The following is a 19,307-nucleotide window of genomic DNA, read 5'->3' as shown; positions in this document are numbered from 1 at the left end:
ACTGGCTACCTTTCAGTTCCTCAAATGGGTCATTCTCTCTCCAACCATTGGGCTTTGCCTCAACCCTCTGCCAGGAAGGTTCTTCTCCCACCTCTCATAACACTCTTAGAATAAGTAGATGCTATTTTTAAAATAATAATAACTATCTGGGGGCTGTGGATTAAAAGCTGTAACCTAAAGAAAAAGTTGAATGCATTCTGATGGCTGGAAAAGAGGACACACTGTATCTGGGACAGAGTAGACAAAGATTAGTGATGACCAACAAGGAGAAAAGATAGAGGACAATGTGTCAAAAGAGTCACAAAACCTACTTTCTAGACCCTGTTCTATCACTCACTAACCATGTGATTTGTTTTTAATTTATATACAGGAAAATTAACTTTTTTGTTGTCCAGTTCTATGCGTTTAAACATGTAACCACCAGTACAATCGGGACACAAAACAGTTCCAAAACCCCCAAAATTCTCTGGTGCTGGCCCTTCGTAGTCAAACACCTCCCCACACCAGCCCTTGGCAACAACTGACCCATTCTTTGTCCTATACTTTTTCCTTTTCCTGAGATTCATACTTAATCTGAGTCTTGTTTCTTCAGTCATGAAATTATATACACACACACACACATACACACACACACACACACACCACGAGGAGATGGTATATATACATACCATCTTCTTTATATTAAAATATTAAGCTACTTATGATGATTGTCTGCCATGGCTAAAAAACCTGGTGTATGTTAAGCATTCTGTCCAGGTTCATATTTAGAAAAGGCTTTCTTTGAATTTGTGGCTAATGCCCAATTTTTGGAATTCTGCATCTTAGCCTTTCAGTCTTCTCCAGAAGGATGGCTCCATCTCGGATTTCTCTGTGCTACCTTGGTGGGCCTGTAACTTTGCTTAGTCCTACAAAGCTATGAGCTCCAGAATGTTCTTAACCTCTCCTGTGGTTGTCCTTCCTCAGTGGACCACACTGCAGTAGCTTGAGCAGCTGACTGCAATTTTCTTTTCAGCAGTATTTGCTGGGGGGGGGAGGGGAGGGGCGTTCCAAGCTTGTTCTAGCACTTTGCTCTTTATGAACATAGCTTATCATTGAATGTCTAAAGGTAATACTGAAGATACTGTTAAGTCAACAGTCAACTGAAGGAGAGTCAAGCCTCACATCCCCGTCGATGATCTAATATGAAAAACTCACTGCCTTGTCTCATAGAGTTGTTACACTAATAAATCACAAGAATGCTATATATAACATTATAAGGATTTTAATAAATGCATCTGACAAAATCATTCATAATTCTCTTAACAGTGTAACAGATTAGGTATAAGTGTAATTGTTTGAATAACTAGGTCTTAAGGTATTGATTAACTAATTAATGTCTCCCTAAAATAAGGCCTCTAATGGTATACTACAGGAGTCTAAACTTGGTCCTACCCTATTTACATATTTTAGTTAATGAATGGCTAAAGACACAGAAGCACGATTACTAAGTTTATAAATGTCATAGCTAGTAGGGGTAGTTAAAAAAAATTTATTAGAATCATACTTCAAAAAATATCAACATAAATCAATAATATGAAACAATGTAGACAAACTAATATGCTGAAATGTAATAGGAAGGAAAAAGAGATCAACTACAAAAATATAGAAAGAGAGAGACCTAGTTTGACAACAGCTCACATAGTAATATCTGGGCATATTAGTAGATTACAAATTCATTATAAGTCATTAATGTGACATGACTTAATTTAAAAAGTAAAAACACACTATTACATTGCTCTTTTCAGGTTCAGTTATAAACTCCATGTTACCAATTCCAGCAGTCAGTTCTCAACCTCATTTTTCACCTCCTAGCAGCATTTAACAAAGGTGATCATCCATCGTTTTTGTACCACTTTCCTTTTCCTTGCTTGACATTCTCTTGGCTCTCCTCCTACTCACTGGTTGCTCTTACCAGCTTCCTTTAGGACTGATGACTCCCAAATTTATACCTCCAGTCCAAACATTTCCATTGAAATCCAAACTCTTAAATGCATCATCAGCCTCATAATCGTAGAAACCCTACTTCCCTACCCAAATTAGCTTTTCCTATAGTCTTCCCCATCTCAGTAAACAGCAATTTTATCCTTCCAATTGCTCAGGCCAAAATCTTTGAGTCCTTCTTGATCTTTTTTATTTCCATACCCTATATTCATTCCATCAGTAAATCTTTTTGACTCTGTCTACAAAATCTGACCACTCCTACCACCTGCACTGCTCCATCATGTCCCCTTGGGATTGTTACAGTCATCTCCTAAATGGTCTCCCTACTTCCAACCTTGAAACCTCATCCCCACAATCTATTCTCAGTACTGCAGCCAGAGAGATCCTTTGAGAACACACATTTATTCAACATTCATTCTAAGACTATTTACTGAGATCCATCCATGTGCAAGGCACTGTTTTAGGTACTTAAAATATGTATACCTGTGAACAGAAGAGAGAAAAGTTGCTGCCCTCCTGAAGCTTTTGCATCTTGGCAGAGGACAGATAATAAACTATATATATAGTAAATAAGTAAACTACATGGTGGCTCCATAAGTGCTATGTGAAAAAAATAGAGCAGGTAAAAAGAAGTGGTGCCAGGAAAAAAGAGCATGGGTTGTAGATTTAAATGGGAGATGAGTCTAGGCTTCATTGGCAAAGTAACCTTTGAGCAAAGACCCGAAAGAGGTAAGAACTTAGCCATGCAGGTATCTGGCAGAATAGCATTCCAGTCAGATGTTAATATTAAGAATGCATAAAATATTATTTTTGGTTCTTTCAACCTTCAACTGACCACATGATGGGCTGAAAGACACAAAATTTAAACTTGTTTTTGTCTATATATTATTGTATTTTAATTTTTAATAATGTCCTAATAAGCCAGAAGTGCTTTTTCAGAAATGATAAATGAAGTATCAGAAACCACTTATGCAGGAAAGCTTTAAGTCTTTTTCCAAGATTCAATTAGGAACTTTTTCTTTCATTTCATGGAGTTTCTTTTATGGCCCATAAAATGCAGTTAGAGAGGCCTGTATTTTTTTGATATGCACACATGGCATATCTAATGCTCAGGGAAAAACTGCAAGTGCATCAAACACGGGAGATCACGTGGATTTAGGAAAGATTTTTCAAATATTATACAAATACTGACTGATTTTTCAGATTGTTAGTTATAAAACTTAGGATAAAGCAAAGTAATCAGATTTATTAACACAATAAAATGAGTCCAAAATTGTGAATTTTTAAAAGCTTGTTTGTTTCTACCTAATTGGATAAGACACTACAGCACAGTGTTTGTTTTTACCTTCCGGTGGCCTGTTGGATGTTGCCACAACGACGACCCCGTTTTTGAACAGATTTTCAAAAAGCTGTTTCAGAATCATGGCATCAGCAATGTCAGTGACCTATGGACAGCAATACATTTGTTTTATTTTAATTTCACTTCTGCTCTAACAAATTTGCTAATGGCTCATCCTTTTTTAAAAAAAAAAAATAGAAGTGAATTCCAAGAGAAAAATTCTAATTATCATGAAGAAAAGAGTAGATAATTAAAAGCATGAAAGCCTGCAGTCTTTAAACTTGACTCTTCTTTTTTGCAAGCCTATCATTTCTATCCAAATTATCAACTGATTCTATGTTAACTTATTTTATAGAACTACAGGTGGAAAGCACAGATAATTGTCCTAAACATCTAGGAACTCTAACTAATTAGAACTAACATGACCAACTCCCCCCTCCTACTCCCATCACAGCCTCCCTCCCCAAATAAAGAAGAGAGAGAAAAAAAGAAAAAAAAAAAAATACACAGGCTATTTGAGATTTCTAATACCTTTCTGGCAAAGGTCCCTGAAAAGGTGACTTTAAATGGTCATGGGACTTTAGAAATAAGGACAAGTAGCCAGTGAGACATAATCAGCTGCTGTTGAAAATAGAATGATATGACATAGATACTATTGTGCAATTGTTGCACAAAACAATTCAACAGATGGCCCATCACAAAAATAAGCAATTTCATTGTTCTTTTTAAGTGCCTTCTATTACTGTCCATGAATAATCAAAAGGCACTGCAGTCACTTCCAGCACAGCCAGCCTCTGCTAACCTTCCCAAACACAAATATTCCTTCTACCAAAAAAAACCACAAAACCTTACAAGAATGGTTAACACAGTGCTTTAAAAAAAAAAAGCTTCTGACAAAACCAGAAATGCATAATGCAGATAACACTATTTCATCTAAGTTACAGAGATACATATAACCACTGATCTTTACTAAAATTTTTTTAAAAAATCCACAATTAGCAAGTAAGCTTAATGGTAACTTTGTTGTTTTTTTTTTTAATCCCCAAAAATAGAGAGAGGCTCAAGAGGGAGGGGATATGGGGATATATGTATGCATATAGCTGATTCACTTTGTTGTACAGCAGAAACTAACACAACATTGTAAAGCATTTATACTCCAATAGAGATGTGAAAAAAAATAATAATAAAAATTTTAAAAAGCGCTCCTGAAAAAAAAAATCCCCAAAAATACAGAAACTAGGGAGGGTAGGAAGTTGACTTCAAAAAATAAATATATAGTGAAGATTGATGTTAATCATTGCACCTTCCCCTAAGAATATAATAACATGGGTTTTATATTCTCCCAATGTAAAAATGCTTTGATCTTCCTTTAACAGCACATTTTAGATAATCTCAATAAAACTTATTTTATATTCACAAAATATATCACACAATATATATCACATTGTTTTTTTTGTTTGTTTGTTTTGTTTTTTTGCAGTACGCGGGTCTCTCACTGTTGTGGCCTCTCCCGTTGCGGAGCACAGGCTCCGGACGCGCAGGCTCAGCGGCCATGGCTCACGGGCCTAGCCGCTCCGCGGCATGTGGGATCTTCCCGGACTGGGGCACGAACCCGTGTCCCCTGCATCGGCAGGCGGACTCTCAACCACTGCGCCACCAGGGGAGCCCCACACTGTTATTTTTAAACCATGTTAAAGTACATAGAAACTAGTGGAATTCTTTCAAATTAGATCGTAATACTAAAAGTTGCCAACTAAATGGTTATAACACTATGAACAGTAACAACCTGGGTGACAGAGGTCTAAATCACTTTTCTCTTTCAGCTGATATCTTACTCAAAAGTTCAATTATTTCCTTTCCACCTGAACAAAACAAAACCAAACCAGGATATGGGAATGTGCAGATCTTTTTTTTTTTTTTTTTTTTGCTGTTTCAGGCTATAACTTTAAAATATTAACTAAAAACCTACTGAAGATTCCTTAAATTAAAAAGACTTCAGGAACTTACAAAGTGGTGATTAAAATGAAAAGGAAAGTGGTACTGATATTATTTAATTTGGAGCTTAGGATCACTGTCAAATTTTGCTTCCGCCAAAACACTCACAGAGAAGGCCCTTTTCAAATGCTTAAACACCAGTGGCATTTCTGATGAGAGGACAGAACAAGCTTGCAAATTTTAGAAGCAACTGCACTTTTAAATTGGATTCCCAATGCACTGACTTTTAAAAAGAATGATATCAATTAAAATCACCCAATTTTAGAGAATAAAAATGATCATTTGACTATCTCGCTGAGGTTCTTGAAAAAAATAAAAATAGCTTTTGTGCACTAAGGTTCAGAAAAGTGAAGGGATGTTTAGCTTATAACACTGTACAAAGGTTTAAACTGAAAGTTGAAGAAAGCAAACAATAAGGACTTGTGGGTGAATTATCATTTGTTGTTTTTGTCTTACAGAATGTTTTTGCTCTAGCAGAGTAAATTAACTTGGAGAAGCTATGGCTAATTAATAAAGCAGGAGTCACTTGGTGTAGCCGGGTGCCAATGTATACTCGTTTGATCTTGTCCCTGCACTTGTTCAGCTTTGCTGGGGAACAGAAATTTTACAGTATAAGTGAACAGAAGACAATTGGCCACACATTCTTGAAGAGCGAGCTTTTTCAGCACCCAGCATTTCATTACCACCAGGAACAAAAGAGAAGCCTACAGATTACCACTAAGGGTAGTCTGCTAATACAGAGAGTGGAGACATTTCATTAGCATTAAAGAGAGAAGATTTTTTATGACCTAGAGTTGCTTTCCATTATGACTCACTTAAGTAAAAAAAGGGAAAAAAAAAATCTAACTGTTAATTTACATGTGTAAGTGCTTGCGTCTCAGTCATCCACTGATTGGTACAGTGCCATGTAATGAGTGACAAACATAAGCATGCATTATTAGTAATTAGTATTAGCACAGAAATAAGCATCTATTTTTATTAGTAGTTTTTAATAGCTTTCCTGTTTTATAAAAACGGTCAAAACTATTTTTTAAATGATATTGATAGCTTACAGAGGAGAATTTTGAATGATATTCTGCTCATCAGAATTCTTTTTCTGGGGGGGGGTGCATATTAGTAAAACATCTAACCAGTGTCCCTAAAAAGAGACATGAAAAAATAACATTTTTAAAAAATTTGTTCTCCTTCAGTATTCTGATATCTTCAGAATCACAAATGGTTTAATAAGAAATGTTAATATTCAAAGAGAATATAATGAAGACCCTAAAGAAAACTTTATTCTTTTATTTCAGTAATTAAAACACATAAAAACATCCTATCTACAAATTTCGCAAACAAGATAAGAATACTGCATCTATCCCACGTAAAACTGAAATACTACACTTAGTAAAGATGACCAAGCTAATGAGGAATACCTTCTGCAAATGTAATCCGAATGCTACGAAAACATAATCTTAAAAATGCCCTAAATTCAAGAGAAAAGACTATATTCTTATTTTTAAGCAGCAACAATTCCTATTCATCCCCCTAGTAAAATAAATATTATACTAATTAACATCACCTAATGGCCAATAATAACTAGTTAAAAATCAAGACCACTAATAGGATTCAATTTGAAAAGTGAAGTGGTGATTGCAGACATACTGTTGTTAAGATTAAAGTGCCTAAAAAATTCTTTGCTAGTAAATCAGCAATGTATCGTACTAGGCTTAATAGGCTTAAGGATAATTTTTAGGTTCCATCATTAAAACATCTACTAAAAGCCCACCCAGTTCTAGGTCTGTATATTTAAACACATAATAGAAGACATATAGCAAAGAGAACACATAACATAGCTTTTACTACTAGTGAATAAGAGCACTGATGATGGATTCAAATGTAGTTACCAGCTGTATGATCTTGGAAAAGTCACTTAACCTCTCTGACCCTTAATTCCCTCATCAATCCAATAAAGGCAGTAATAACAACTACTCTGCAAAATCGTTACAATACGTATGGTAAATCCTCAAGAAATGTTGATTATGACTGTTACCTATATATGTTACATATGCTAGGTTAAGTCCTTATTATTTACGTATAGCTATACAGAATTTTAGCTGTAGATGGAATGATACATAGCATAGTACAGTAGTTAGGAACACAGAAAGCACTCAGTAAACAGTAGGTAATATTATTACAGAATATACTAATAGATAAAATAAAAGCTTTCTAATAAATAAATGGGCATTGAATCAAACAGTTCATAAAAGATGGATATTAACAGTAAGCAAATAGATATTAAAAAAATCAACCATAATATTAAAGAAATATACATTAAAACAATGAGATCCCATTTTTCACCTATTAAATTAGACAAAAATGTGAAGATAATTTAGAATGTTGACAGGAAAAAATGCAGGTTGTTATATATAAGGGAAGTGGGACTTAGCTGGGGGACTACTTCAACAGTAGTTGAACTACTGTTGAACTAGTAGTTGAAACTACTTTTATTCATTCATCTGTTCACTCATTATTATTGTTCATTAATTCATTCTCAAGCACTGTTCTAGACATTTCAGATATGTCAATTAGCAAAACAAAGATTCCTGCCTTCAAGTTTACATCCCTGTAGAGAAATAATGATAATAAGCAATAAACACAATAAATAAGTAAATATATGTCAGAAGGCAATATATGTTATGAAAAAAAAGGAGGGTAAGGGGAATTAGAAGAGTGGGGGGTCAATGGCAAATTGCAATTTTAAACAGGGTTTAGGCCTTGTTAAGGAAGTAATTGAGCAAAGATCTGAAGAAGTAAAAGAGTTATCCTGATGGACGTATGGGGGAGGTTATTCCATGCAGAAACTGCAAAGGCTTGGCTTGTTTGTTCTAAATTGTACAGATGTTGGGGATCAGAGCGCTGGTACAGCAACATTCTGGGTTATCATTTTACCCTTTTGATTTTTAGAAAAGGGGGACAAGTAGAGATCTGGACTTGCAATTAATCCAGTTTTGATGTGCTAGAGGAGCTTCTCTAAGAACAGTGAAAGATAGTCCAGGATACTGAAACTAGGAAATCTAGGCTCTGCTCAGTGATCTCTCTGCCCTTAGGCGACACATTCTTGCCCTTAGATTCTCGCTTTCCCTGGCTCTTCTCCACAAGGGGTATATGCAAATATTGGTCTTTTCTTGCATGCAGTGGTAAGCTCCAAGGTTCAAGTTTCGTACTTCAGGGGAAACAAAACAGCAAGATTATTAACATTTTTCATTCTAGGACATTTAGGCCAACTTTGCTCAAGGGAAGAGGGTCAACACTAACATACTAGAACGCTACACTGAAATTTGTGAGCAAATAAAAGCAATCAATTTGTTTTTCATTCTTGTTCTGTTGTCTCTGTGCATATTTTCTTCAGCACCCTGCTGAGAAAGAAGCATTTGGTATAACACCCACTATTAACTACAGTTCCCTAATCTATGAAGAAAATAGGATTGGAAAAAGTAGGGAGCATTGAGTGAATATGAAAGTATAGGAGATAATGTTAGAGAGGAAGCAGGGGGGTTTGAGCAAGGGTAATGACACCATTTTATATAGCATAATATATCCCACCTTCAAGTTTAAGCCCTTTTAAGTTAGGTTTTCTGTTACCTGCAGGCAAAAGCATCCTAGTAGATACCTCATCTCTTTGCTTTTCTTGGGCTTTGGTTCATCAGGTAAACCTCCTTCCATTAGAGGTAACAGATTTTATATTAAGGAAGGTGAGATTTCCTCACAGTACTCCTATTTATTCTTTTCTAGATCATAGGGAAATCCTTCTTGACATAGAATATAAGAGCAAAACATGAATTGAATAGTTCCTTTCTCATCAAGACTCTTTGCAAGAAACAGGCACAGGAGATTCAGCTAAACATAAGGGGTTTATACTTGAGACCTCAGGATGGAACAGCACTGAAAGCACCTCCTGGGAACAGGAACTGGAGATTGGCATGAAATTACAGGTAGCTCTGCAGCTGCCTAGGGAGCACCCTGGTATTCCTCCCCCTAATGTGATTCAGCTCCTTCCTATGTCTCTTTGTTCCTGTCTCATTACTAAGTGGGCACTTCCCTCTGCATCTTTTAGTTCAAATACATGAGAAAAAGTATATGATTGGCTCAACCCCCAGGCCACACCACACAAGTCCAAGGTTGTTGACAAGCTTGTGGACTGGCTACTCATAGATCAGATGTCCAGACATGATCCATTTGACTGTGGGACAGATAGAGTTCTGTAGTATGGAATAAGGTCTTTAAGACAACTGGGATGAATGACTAAGTGAATGAATGAATATCAAACCAACTCTGGATAAGGCAGGAGATGACAAACAGAGCCATCACATCCACTTTCTTCTCTTCGTTAGCAAGAAACATTTTATGAGCAAGGGGTCTGTCTCCCTCTTGATCTCCCTTACACATCCTTAATATATAATTTGAAAAATCCTTTTTGTTGCCTTATATTTCTTTTACAAGATTTGGTTCATCCTGATAGATAGTTGCTTTTGTTTCCTTCTTCCCAACCATGTATCAATCTTCTAAAATCTGAACTCAATGGAGAATGCCCAGAGCAACCAGACAGGTTTCCGTTAGGACCTCACTATCAGGGTGGCATTATGACTTTCATAGGCCCTTTAACCTTCAGAAGCCCCTTCCTCAATTAAAAAATAAATTTACTTAAAAATATATATATATAAATATACATATATACATAAATTATATTTTCTAACTGTGTTGGTATAAGACAAATATAGTACAGATGCAGACAGATACAGGCTGGATTCATTATTGACATATTCATTTCTTCTTCAAATTTTAAAAGAATTTAAATTAAAATATTTTCATGGGCCCCTAAAACTATCATGGACCCTCAGCACCATACCTATTGTGCCTAATGGGTAATTTGGACCTGCTTGCCATAAATCTTCTCAGGATCTGCTTTGCACAACCATACTTTTATCTTTTCCTAATCTTAAACAGTCTTGCCAATGGTCCTCATGTCACAGAAACATGCCAATCATTTCTCAGAATGTTTTAAAATTCACATTTTTTAAGTTAAGGGTAATGAGTTTTACCTGATACCTAAGAAATTCTGATGCCTTTATATTCCTCATACACATGATGGAAATAATAATAACTATTTAATAGAATTAAATGAAGTAAGGATGTAAAAACACTTTGTAAACCCTGAATTACTTTACAAAGGTTGGGTATTAACATACTTTTAAATTTTTAATTTCAATACCTTAATCAAAAATTTAACTGTGATGGATGAAGGAACAAGATAAAACCCCAGAAAAACAACTAAATAAAGTGGAGATAGGCAACCTTCCAGAAAAATGATAGTGAAGATGATCCAGGACCTTGGAAAAAGAATGGAGGCAAAGATCGAGAAGATGCAAGAAATGTTGAACAAAGACCTAGAAGAATTAAAGAACAAACACCTAGAAGAAATAAAGAACAAGCAAACAGAGATGAACAATACAATAACTGAAATGAAAAATACACTAGAAGGAATCAATAGCAGAATAACTGAGGCAGAAGAATGGATAAGTGACCTGGAAGACAGAATGGTGGAATTCACTGCTGCGGAACAGAATAAAGAAAAAAGAATGAAAAGAAATGAAGACAGCCTAACAGACCTCTGGGACAACATTAAACACAACAACATTCGCATTACAGGAGTCCCAGAAGGACAAGAGAGAGAGAAAGGACCCAAGAAAATACGTGAAGAGATTATAGTCGAAAACTTCCCTAACACGGGAAAGGAAATAGCCACCCAAGTTCAGGAAGCGCAGAGAGTCCCAGCCAGGATAAACCCAAGGAGAAACATGCCGAGACACATAGTAATCAAATTGGCAAAAATTAAAGGCAAGGAAAAATTATTGAAAGCAACAAGGGAAAAACGACAAATAACATACAAGGGAACTCCCATAAGGTTAACAACTGATTTCTCAGTAGAAACTCTACAAGCCAGAAGGGAGTGGCATGACATATTTAAAGTGATGAAAGGGAAGAACCTACAACCAAGATTACTCTGTCTGGCAAGGATCTCATTCAGATTCGACGGAGAAATCAAAAGTTTTACAGACAAGCAAAAGCTAAGAGAATTCAGCACCATCAAACCAGCTCTACAACAAATGCTAAAGGAACATCTCTAAGTAGGAAACATAACAGAAGAAAAGGACCTACAAAAACAAACCCATAATAATTAAGAAAATGGTAATAGGAACATACATATTGATAATTACCTTAAATGTGAATGGATTAAATGCTCCAACCAAAAGATAGGCTTGCTGAATGGATACAAAAACAAGAGCCCTATATATGCTGTCTACAAGAGACCAACTTCAGACCTAGGGACACATACAGACTGAAAGTGAGGGGATAGAAAAAGATATTCCATGCAAATGGAAATCAAAAAAAAAAAGCTGAAGTAGCAGTACTCGTATCAGATAAAATAGACTTTAAAATAAACAATGTTACAAGAGACAAGAAAGGACACTACATAATGATCAAGGGAGCAATCCAAGAAGAAGATATAACAATTATAACTATATATGTACCCAACATAGGAGCACCTCAATACATAAGGCAACTGCTAACAGCTATAAAAGAAGAAATCGACAGTAACACAATAATAGTGGGGGACTTTAACACCTCACTTACACCAATGGACAGATCATCCAAACAGAAAATTAATAAGGAAACACAAGCTTTAAATGACACAATAGACCAGATAGATTTAATCGATATTTATAGGACATTCCATCCAAAAACAGCAGATTACACTTTCTTCTCAAGTGCGCATGGAACATTCTCCAGGATAGATCGCATCTTGGGTCACAAATCAAGCCTCAGTAAATTTAAGAAAACTGAAATCATATCAAGCATCTTTTCTGACCACAACGCTATGAGACTAGATATCAATTACAGGGGAAAAAAATGTAAAAAACACAAACACATAGAGGCTAAACAATACGTTACTAAATAACCAAGACATCACTGAAGAAATCAAAAAATACCTAGAGACAAATGATAACGAAAACACGATGATCCAAAACCTATGGGATGCAGCAAAAGCAGTTCTAAGAGGGAAGTTTATAGCAATACAAGCTTACCTCAAGAAACAAGAAAAATCTCAAATAAACAATTTACCCTTACACCTAAAGGAACTAAAGAAAGAAGAAAAAACAAAACCCAAAGTTAGTAGAAGGAAAGAAAGCATAAAGTTCAGAGCAGAAATAAATGAAATAGAAACAAAGAAAACAATAGCAAAGATCAATAAAACTAAAAGCTGGTTCCTTGAGAAGATAAACAAAATTGATAAACCATTAGCCAGACTCATCAAGAAAAACAGGGAGAGGACTCAAATCAATAAAATTAGAAATGAAAAAGGAGAAGTTACAACGGACACAACAGAAATACAAAGCATCATAAGAGACCACTACAAGCAATTCTATGCCAATAAAATGGACAAACTGGGGCTTCCCTGGTGGCACAGTGGTTGAGAGTCCGCCTGCCGATGCAGGGGACACAGGTTCGTGCCCTGGTCTAGGAAGATCCCACATGCCGCGAAGCGGCTGGGCCCGTGAGCCATGGCCACTGAGCCTGCACGTCCGGAGCCTGTGCCCCACAACAAGAGAGGCCACAACAGTGAGAGGCCCACGTACTGCAAAAAAAAAAAAAAAAAAAAAAAAGGACAACCTGGAAGAAACGGACAAATGCTTAGAAAGGTATAACCTTCCAAGACTGAACCAGGAAGAAACAGAAAATATGAACAGACCAATCACAAGTAATGAAATTGAAACTGTGATTAAAAATCTTCCAACAAACAAAGTCCAGGACCAGATGGCTTCACAGGTGAATCCTATGAAACATTTAGAGAAGAGTTAACATCTATCCTTCTCAAATTCTTCCAAAAAACTGCAGAGGAAAGGAACACTCCCAAACTCATTCTGTGAGGTCACCATCACCCTGATACCAAAACCAGACAACGGTACTACAAAAAAAGAAAATTACAGACAATATCACTGATAAATACAGATGCAAAAATCCTCAACAAAACACTAGCAAACAGAATCCAACAACACATTAAAAGGATCATACACCATGTTCAAGTGGGATTTATCCCAGGGATGCAACGATTCTTCAATATATGCAAATCAATCAATGTGATACACCATATCAACAAATTGAAGAATAAAAACCATATGAAAAAAATTTAACTGTGACAAATACCTGATAACTGTGGCAAAAGGAGAAGGTACTGAGTCGTGTATAAGTTTATTTTGCTTTAAAAAGTTGACACAATACAAGTAACATATAGAAATAGTGCTTTGTTAACATCACTTGTTTCCCTGTTTCAATAAAACTTCTGTTTCTCAATGGAAAACAAAATTTACCTGTGTCGATTCAATTTTGTTTAGAGATATTTTGGTTAAAAGACTCATAATGAGAAACCAAGAGAAATGGCCTTCACTGATTCAACACTGACTTTTGTTGTTGAAGTCCACATAACTGCTAACTTGGTGCTATTTTTAGAACTAAATGAGGCCCTTCTCTTTCTGCAGTACACCAGTGTACTTAGTGTACCTTCAGAGTAGCAGAGGAACATCTCTTTTCCATAAGCCTTTCTTTTGAAGACCTTTGTAGTTCTACAATACAAAGTGTGAATGCCAGGCTGTCTGAATATGATTGAAGGGAGAAAGAAATAAAAATTCCTCCTCCCCAGATGGTTCAGTATAACACCATTCCTGGTAAAAATTCTTCTTTCTCCTCTATCATAAATCGAGACCACTGTTAGCTATGAGTATCGAGTTGCTAGAGGAGACCTACATGCGTCATTTGGGTTAAAGGCATCCTGGCCACATCATCTTCCCACTAACCCAGGTTTCTAAGCACAGAAGAACAGGAGATAACTCACTACCAATTTAAATGCATAATTTCAGAGAATCTTAAAACTGGAAGAAACTTTAAAATTCAACTAGGGCAATTTCCTCACTTCATTACAAATACACTGTGAGGCTTAGATGAGATGTATGAATCACTCAGGGCCTGCCTCAGGGTAGGCATATAACAAATGTTAGTCTGCTACTCCTGAAAGTTCTCTGGGCCTTTATTCTAGGCAATGAGACAGGAGTTTCTGCACTCAGCCCCAGAAATATTTTTTCAAAAGCTTCGGGTGTGATGCCCTGTTTTTAAGCTTATATTCAGTCCTTGTGGATTTTTCTATTTTCATTCCAATAATCAATTGCTCTTATGGTAAGCAACTTAGAAAAACCAACTATTACATTTTATAACTACTAAAAAGAGCAGTCAAATAAAGAGAAAGTAATTCTTAACCTAGAGTATCTTCTATTATTATTATTGTTACTGTTATATTATTAATTACTACTATTATAACACTGGACATGACGTAGGATACAGAATAAGCATAAGACATGGTGTTTGCTTTGATGCGTTGTTCTCATAAGAAATAAAGATCAGGAAATAATGTACTACCAATTTAAATGCACAATTTTGAATCCTAAAACTAGAACAAATTTTAAAATTTCAACTAGGGGGGAAAAAGAAATTTCAACTAGGGCAATTCTCTTCCTTCATCACAGATAAGTGGTGAAGCTTAAATGAGATGTGTGAATCACCTGTTTCTTTTTAATAACACTTTTAAAAAACAGTCAAGCATCTTTAAAGACATTATTTTGTAATAATTATATTATCTCCATCCTGGTGTAGGGGAAATGTGAATCCATTGACTAGAATATAGGGGTAGGCAAACTTCCTATAAAAGGCAGAATAGTAAATATTTTAGGCTTTGCAAGCCATATACAGTGTCTGTTACATTTTCTCTTTCTTTTTTTAATGACCTTTTACAAATATAAAAATCTTCCTCTTCTCACTGGCCATACAAAAGCAGATGGGCCAGATTTGCCCTGTGCAAGCTGTGGTTTGCCGACCCCTGGACTAGATAATAAAATTAAAGTCATAAGAGATAATGTATTAAATCAATTTATAAAACTGATAAAATCAGAACAGGATTTAAATACTCATACTTCCTTCAGTATACCATTCTACATCTATGAAACATCTCTACCTTACCTGAAATTCATCGAAACATAAAAGACTTGCTTCTTCACTGATTTCTTCAGCTATAGGAGCTATTGGATCGTATGATTTAGCCATGAATCCTGGTTTCCTTTTTGGCAAACTCTGTTTAAGGCGGTGTATTCCTTAAATGGATGAAGTTAAACACAAATCAAATATTGTATTAACAGTACATTTTAGATAACTAAAACATATTTTTAAAATCTCTAAATGAAACAGAGTGTGAACATAAAAATGAAGTTTAAATTTCACATACAAACAAATATGATTATTGAGGTTGGTTGCAGTTTCTCCACCTCAAATAAGTTGTTCACATATTACTATATTCCCATGGTTGTAAGAACACTTTGTGGTCATTCCATCTCCACTCTTCAATCACTTCAGAGATGACAAAGTGATAGAATAGATGATCAGATTGTGACTGATGGATCAACACACAGATCTTAGCCCTGAGGATTTCAGAGATGCAGGCAAAGGAGGTGATCCTGCCCTCTATGTCTAGCATATCTAATCAGGATGTTCCCTTGTTTCCGGCCAGTCCCACTTCCTTCACTCTATGTTACTAAATGCTGAAAGTATTCTAAGAAAAGTACAATATTCCTGCCCTGAGAAGGTTACAGTATAGCTAGTAAACAAATAATGCAAAGATGAAATAACATACCCTTGACAAAGAAATAAAGCATACATACAAGAACAAACTGAATGCCTACATGCTAAGGTGACACAGAGGAAAAGCCCTAATCAAGAATAACTTTGTGAAACAGGTGAGGCTTAAAGATTTCTTATTGATCCTTAGTAGAAAGAGAAAATGCCTGACCTTCATAGAGTAACCTCTGTTCTCTGATTTGGAAGTAATGAATTTGTCTCTAGGACCAACTCTGGACACATTACTAATTGCTTCAATATAGCACAAAACAAATGAAACCAAATAAAATCTTACTTTTAGCAAAAATCTAATTTTTTAAAAGATTAAGAACTTTAAGATGAGGAAAATTATCTTGTAATGTTTGTCCATTTAAATCACTTCTTTCAGATCATTAACTTACTTTTGTGAACATCTAGCATGAAACCATGAAAATGAACCCGTTTTTTCCTCTTCATTTCCACATAAGCATAAAACATGTCCATCACCATTGTTTTCCCTGTACCTTAAAAAAAAAAAAAAAACTATTAAACAGTATGTACTGATTGCTCTAATGATTGTTCATTAGCTTTGGGATAATGAAACCACACTCTGCTACTGGAAAGCTTAAGACTATGTTAACTTTTTTAAAAGCAGTGTTTATGTCTTATGCTAAACTACCTAAAAATAAAATGTTGATATTATTCTTTTCTGTTAAAATCCTGTTTTTAAGAAATACAACATTTAGTTAGCACTCCAGGGAGTATTTCCTCCAGAGAACTATGCTTTTAAACTGGCAAGATTTACAGATTATTCATTCTTCAGTTTCTCTTCCAAAAGGCACAGTATAAATAAAATAACTTTAATTAATTAATTATTTATTGGGCCATTACAAAGGATGAGGAACTGTCTTAGGCACTATAGGAAAATTTACCAGTGAAAAATAAGAAAATACAGATTAGCACCTAACATAAACACTGAAAATAAATAATAGATGTTACAGCTGGAGAATTGCCAATTATAACACTTTTTTAAAAAAAAATTTATTTATTTGTTTATTTATTTTTGGCTGCATTGGGTCTTCGTTGCTGAGCGCAGGCTTTCTCCAGTTGTGGTGAGCAAGGGCTACTCTTCCTTGCAGTGCACGGGCTTCTCATTGCGGTGGCTTCTCTTGTCGTGGAGCACGGCTCCAGGTGCGTGGGCTTCAGTAGTTGTGGCTCACAGGCTCTAGAGTGCAGGCTCAGTAGTTGTGGCGCATGGGCTTAGTTGCTCCATGGCTTGTGGGATCTTCCCCCACCAGGGCTCAAGCCTGTGTCACCTGCACTGGCAGGGGGATTCTTAACCACTATGCCACCAGGTAAGTCCTATAACACTTTTTTAAAAAGCTGAGAATATTGGCTTTCAAAATGAGGCTTACTTGAAGAAATTCAGATACAGTTAACCCTTATAATTAAATTATCTAATTTTCAGCACTCAAACTGTTAATCACTACGATCACATTAGTAATTGAAGAGTCAACAGCCTAAGCATTTCACAAGGCATGCACAGGAAGCCTATTCCCTCACAGAAAGCCCAGAGCTTTGGGGACACTGACAGTAGTCAAGTTTGGTTCACACCCAGCATTCCCCAGCAGGCAGGCCAGGGGATGCTGGTCTTGTCTCTCATGCTCACTGCTTCCTCCACCACCACCTTACCAAAGCGTCCAGGCTCTCCTTGCAGGAGCTGCAATTATTATACTAACTTCAAAGGCAGCCCAGGAAGCAAGATTTGAGTCTTAAATCTGTTGAGCTTTCCTCCATTCCATAAGATGACTTTGGGCCATGCCATTTGAATTGTCAGAAAGTTTTTTGTACATGAAAATACAATTCACAGGACTTCCCTGGTGGCTAAGACTCTGCGCTCCCAATGCTAGGGGCCTGGGTTTGATCCCTGGTCAGGGAACTAGATCCCGCATGCAGGCTGAAATGCAGACCCAGCAAGCCAAATAAATAAATAAATAAATAAAATTTTTTAAAAAAGAAAATACAATTCACCAGACAGATTTTTAATGAGAAGACCGCTTAGCCTGAAAAGTAATTTTTTGCAAATATATTCGGTACAAGTCTCTTGATATAGTGAGTGGCAGCAAATTTTATATCATTACATTTACACAAAGAAGTGAATTAATAAAGTTTCAAATTCTGCTGCATGAAGCATAGTATACTTATAGATCCAGAAAAGAAGTCATGAATTATCTAACAAAAAATGTGAACAATATATATTTGAACATAATCATTGTGCTCTTCTTCAAAAATGTGCTTAAAATGTAACAAAACCATCATATAAAAAGTTTCTGAAAATAAAAGCAAAAAGAAGAAATCATAAAGGAAAAAACTGATAAACTAGAATATGTAAAATTCAAACTTCTGAATATCAAAATCACCATAAATAAAATATTTTTATTTATTTAATCAACATATTCTCATTGAATGCCTACCATGTGTGAGGCCCTATTCTAGGTGCTTATTAGGAAATGGCAGTGAACAAAACTAACAAAAATCCCTGTCCTCATGGAACTTGGCAGTTTAACATTATGTATCTTTATATTTTTTCCTCAAACACTGTTGGTGGGAATGTAAATTGGTGCAGCCGCTATTGAAAACAGTATGGCAGTTCCTCAAAAAATTAAACATAGAATGACCATATGACCCAGCAATTCCACTCTTGGGTATATATCTGGAAACAATGAAAACACCAACTTGAAAAGATACATGCATCCCAATGTTCACAGCAGCACTATTTACAATAGCCAAGACGTGGAAGCAACCCAAGTGCCCATCAACAGACAACTGGATTAAGAAGATGAGCCCTATGTCACTCCAACTTTTAGCTTGGAGGCACCTTCCAGATTGCTGCACAGAGAAGGTGAATCCAAGTTAAACACCCAGGTCTGAGTGAGTTAAGAGAGATCAGGATTATGGGAGTCCAAAATGCAGGTGAAATTTGCAAGGCAAAGTGCCAGAGAGGAGGAAGCTATATAATGAAAGAGCTCCAGAAACCAACAGGTGGACACTCTTGAGTCTTTGGCTGAATAATAGCTGCTCATGTGTAGGGTGATACTTCATGATGTGAGGCAAGGGAAGCTGTGTTATGAACCCCTAGGAAACTGAGTGATAAACAATTTCCAGAGATGTTGATACATACAACAACTTGAATGACTCTCCAATGAATTACACTGAGTGGAAAAAAAAAAGCCAATCTTAAAAAGTTACATACTTT

The 19,307-nt window shown here is 35.9% G+C and overlaps 1 protein-coding gene across 1 annotated transcript in view; it reads right to left on the bottom strand.

Moving 5' to 3' along the window:
* AFG1L (AFG1 like ATPase) overlaps nt 1–19,307 on the bottom strand; it is a 192,919-nt gene that overhangs the window by 117,507 nt on the left and 56,105 nt on the right. Inside the window, exons 4-6 of the mRNA XM_082668890.1 lie at nt 16,474–16,575; nt 15,422–15,552; nt 3,326–3,425 (exon numbers count right to left, since the gene is read on the bottom strand). Of these exons, the coding sequence (XP_082525016.1) occupies nt 3,326–3,425; nt 15,422–15,552; nt 16,474–16,575 (333 nt within the window). The remainder of the gene's footprint in view (nt 1–3,325; nt 3,426–15,421; nt 15,553–16,473; nt 16,576–19,307) is intronic.

This window comes from Grampus griseus (assembly GCF_964374135.1).
Source record: "Grampus griseus genome assembly, chromosome: 13".
In the NCBI taxonomy this organism is placed as follows: Eukaryota; Metazoa; Chordata; class Mammalia; order Artiodactyla; family Delphinidae; genus Grampus; species Grampus griseus.
The sequence above is the reverse complement of the archived record's forward strand: the minus strand, read 5'-3'. Positions and strand labels throughout refer to the sequence as shown.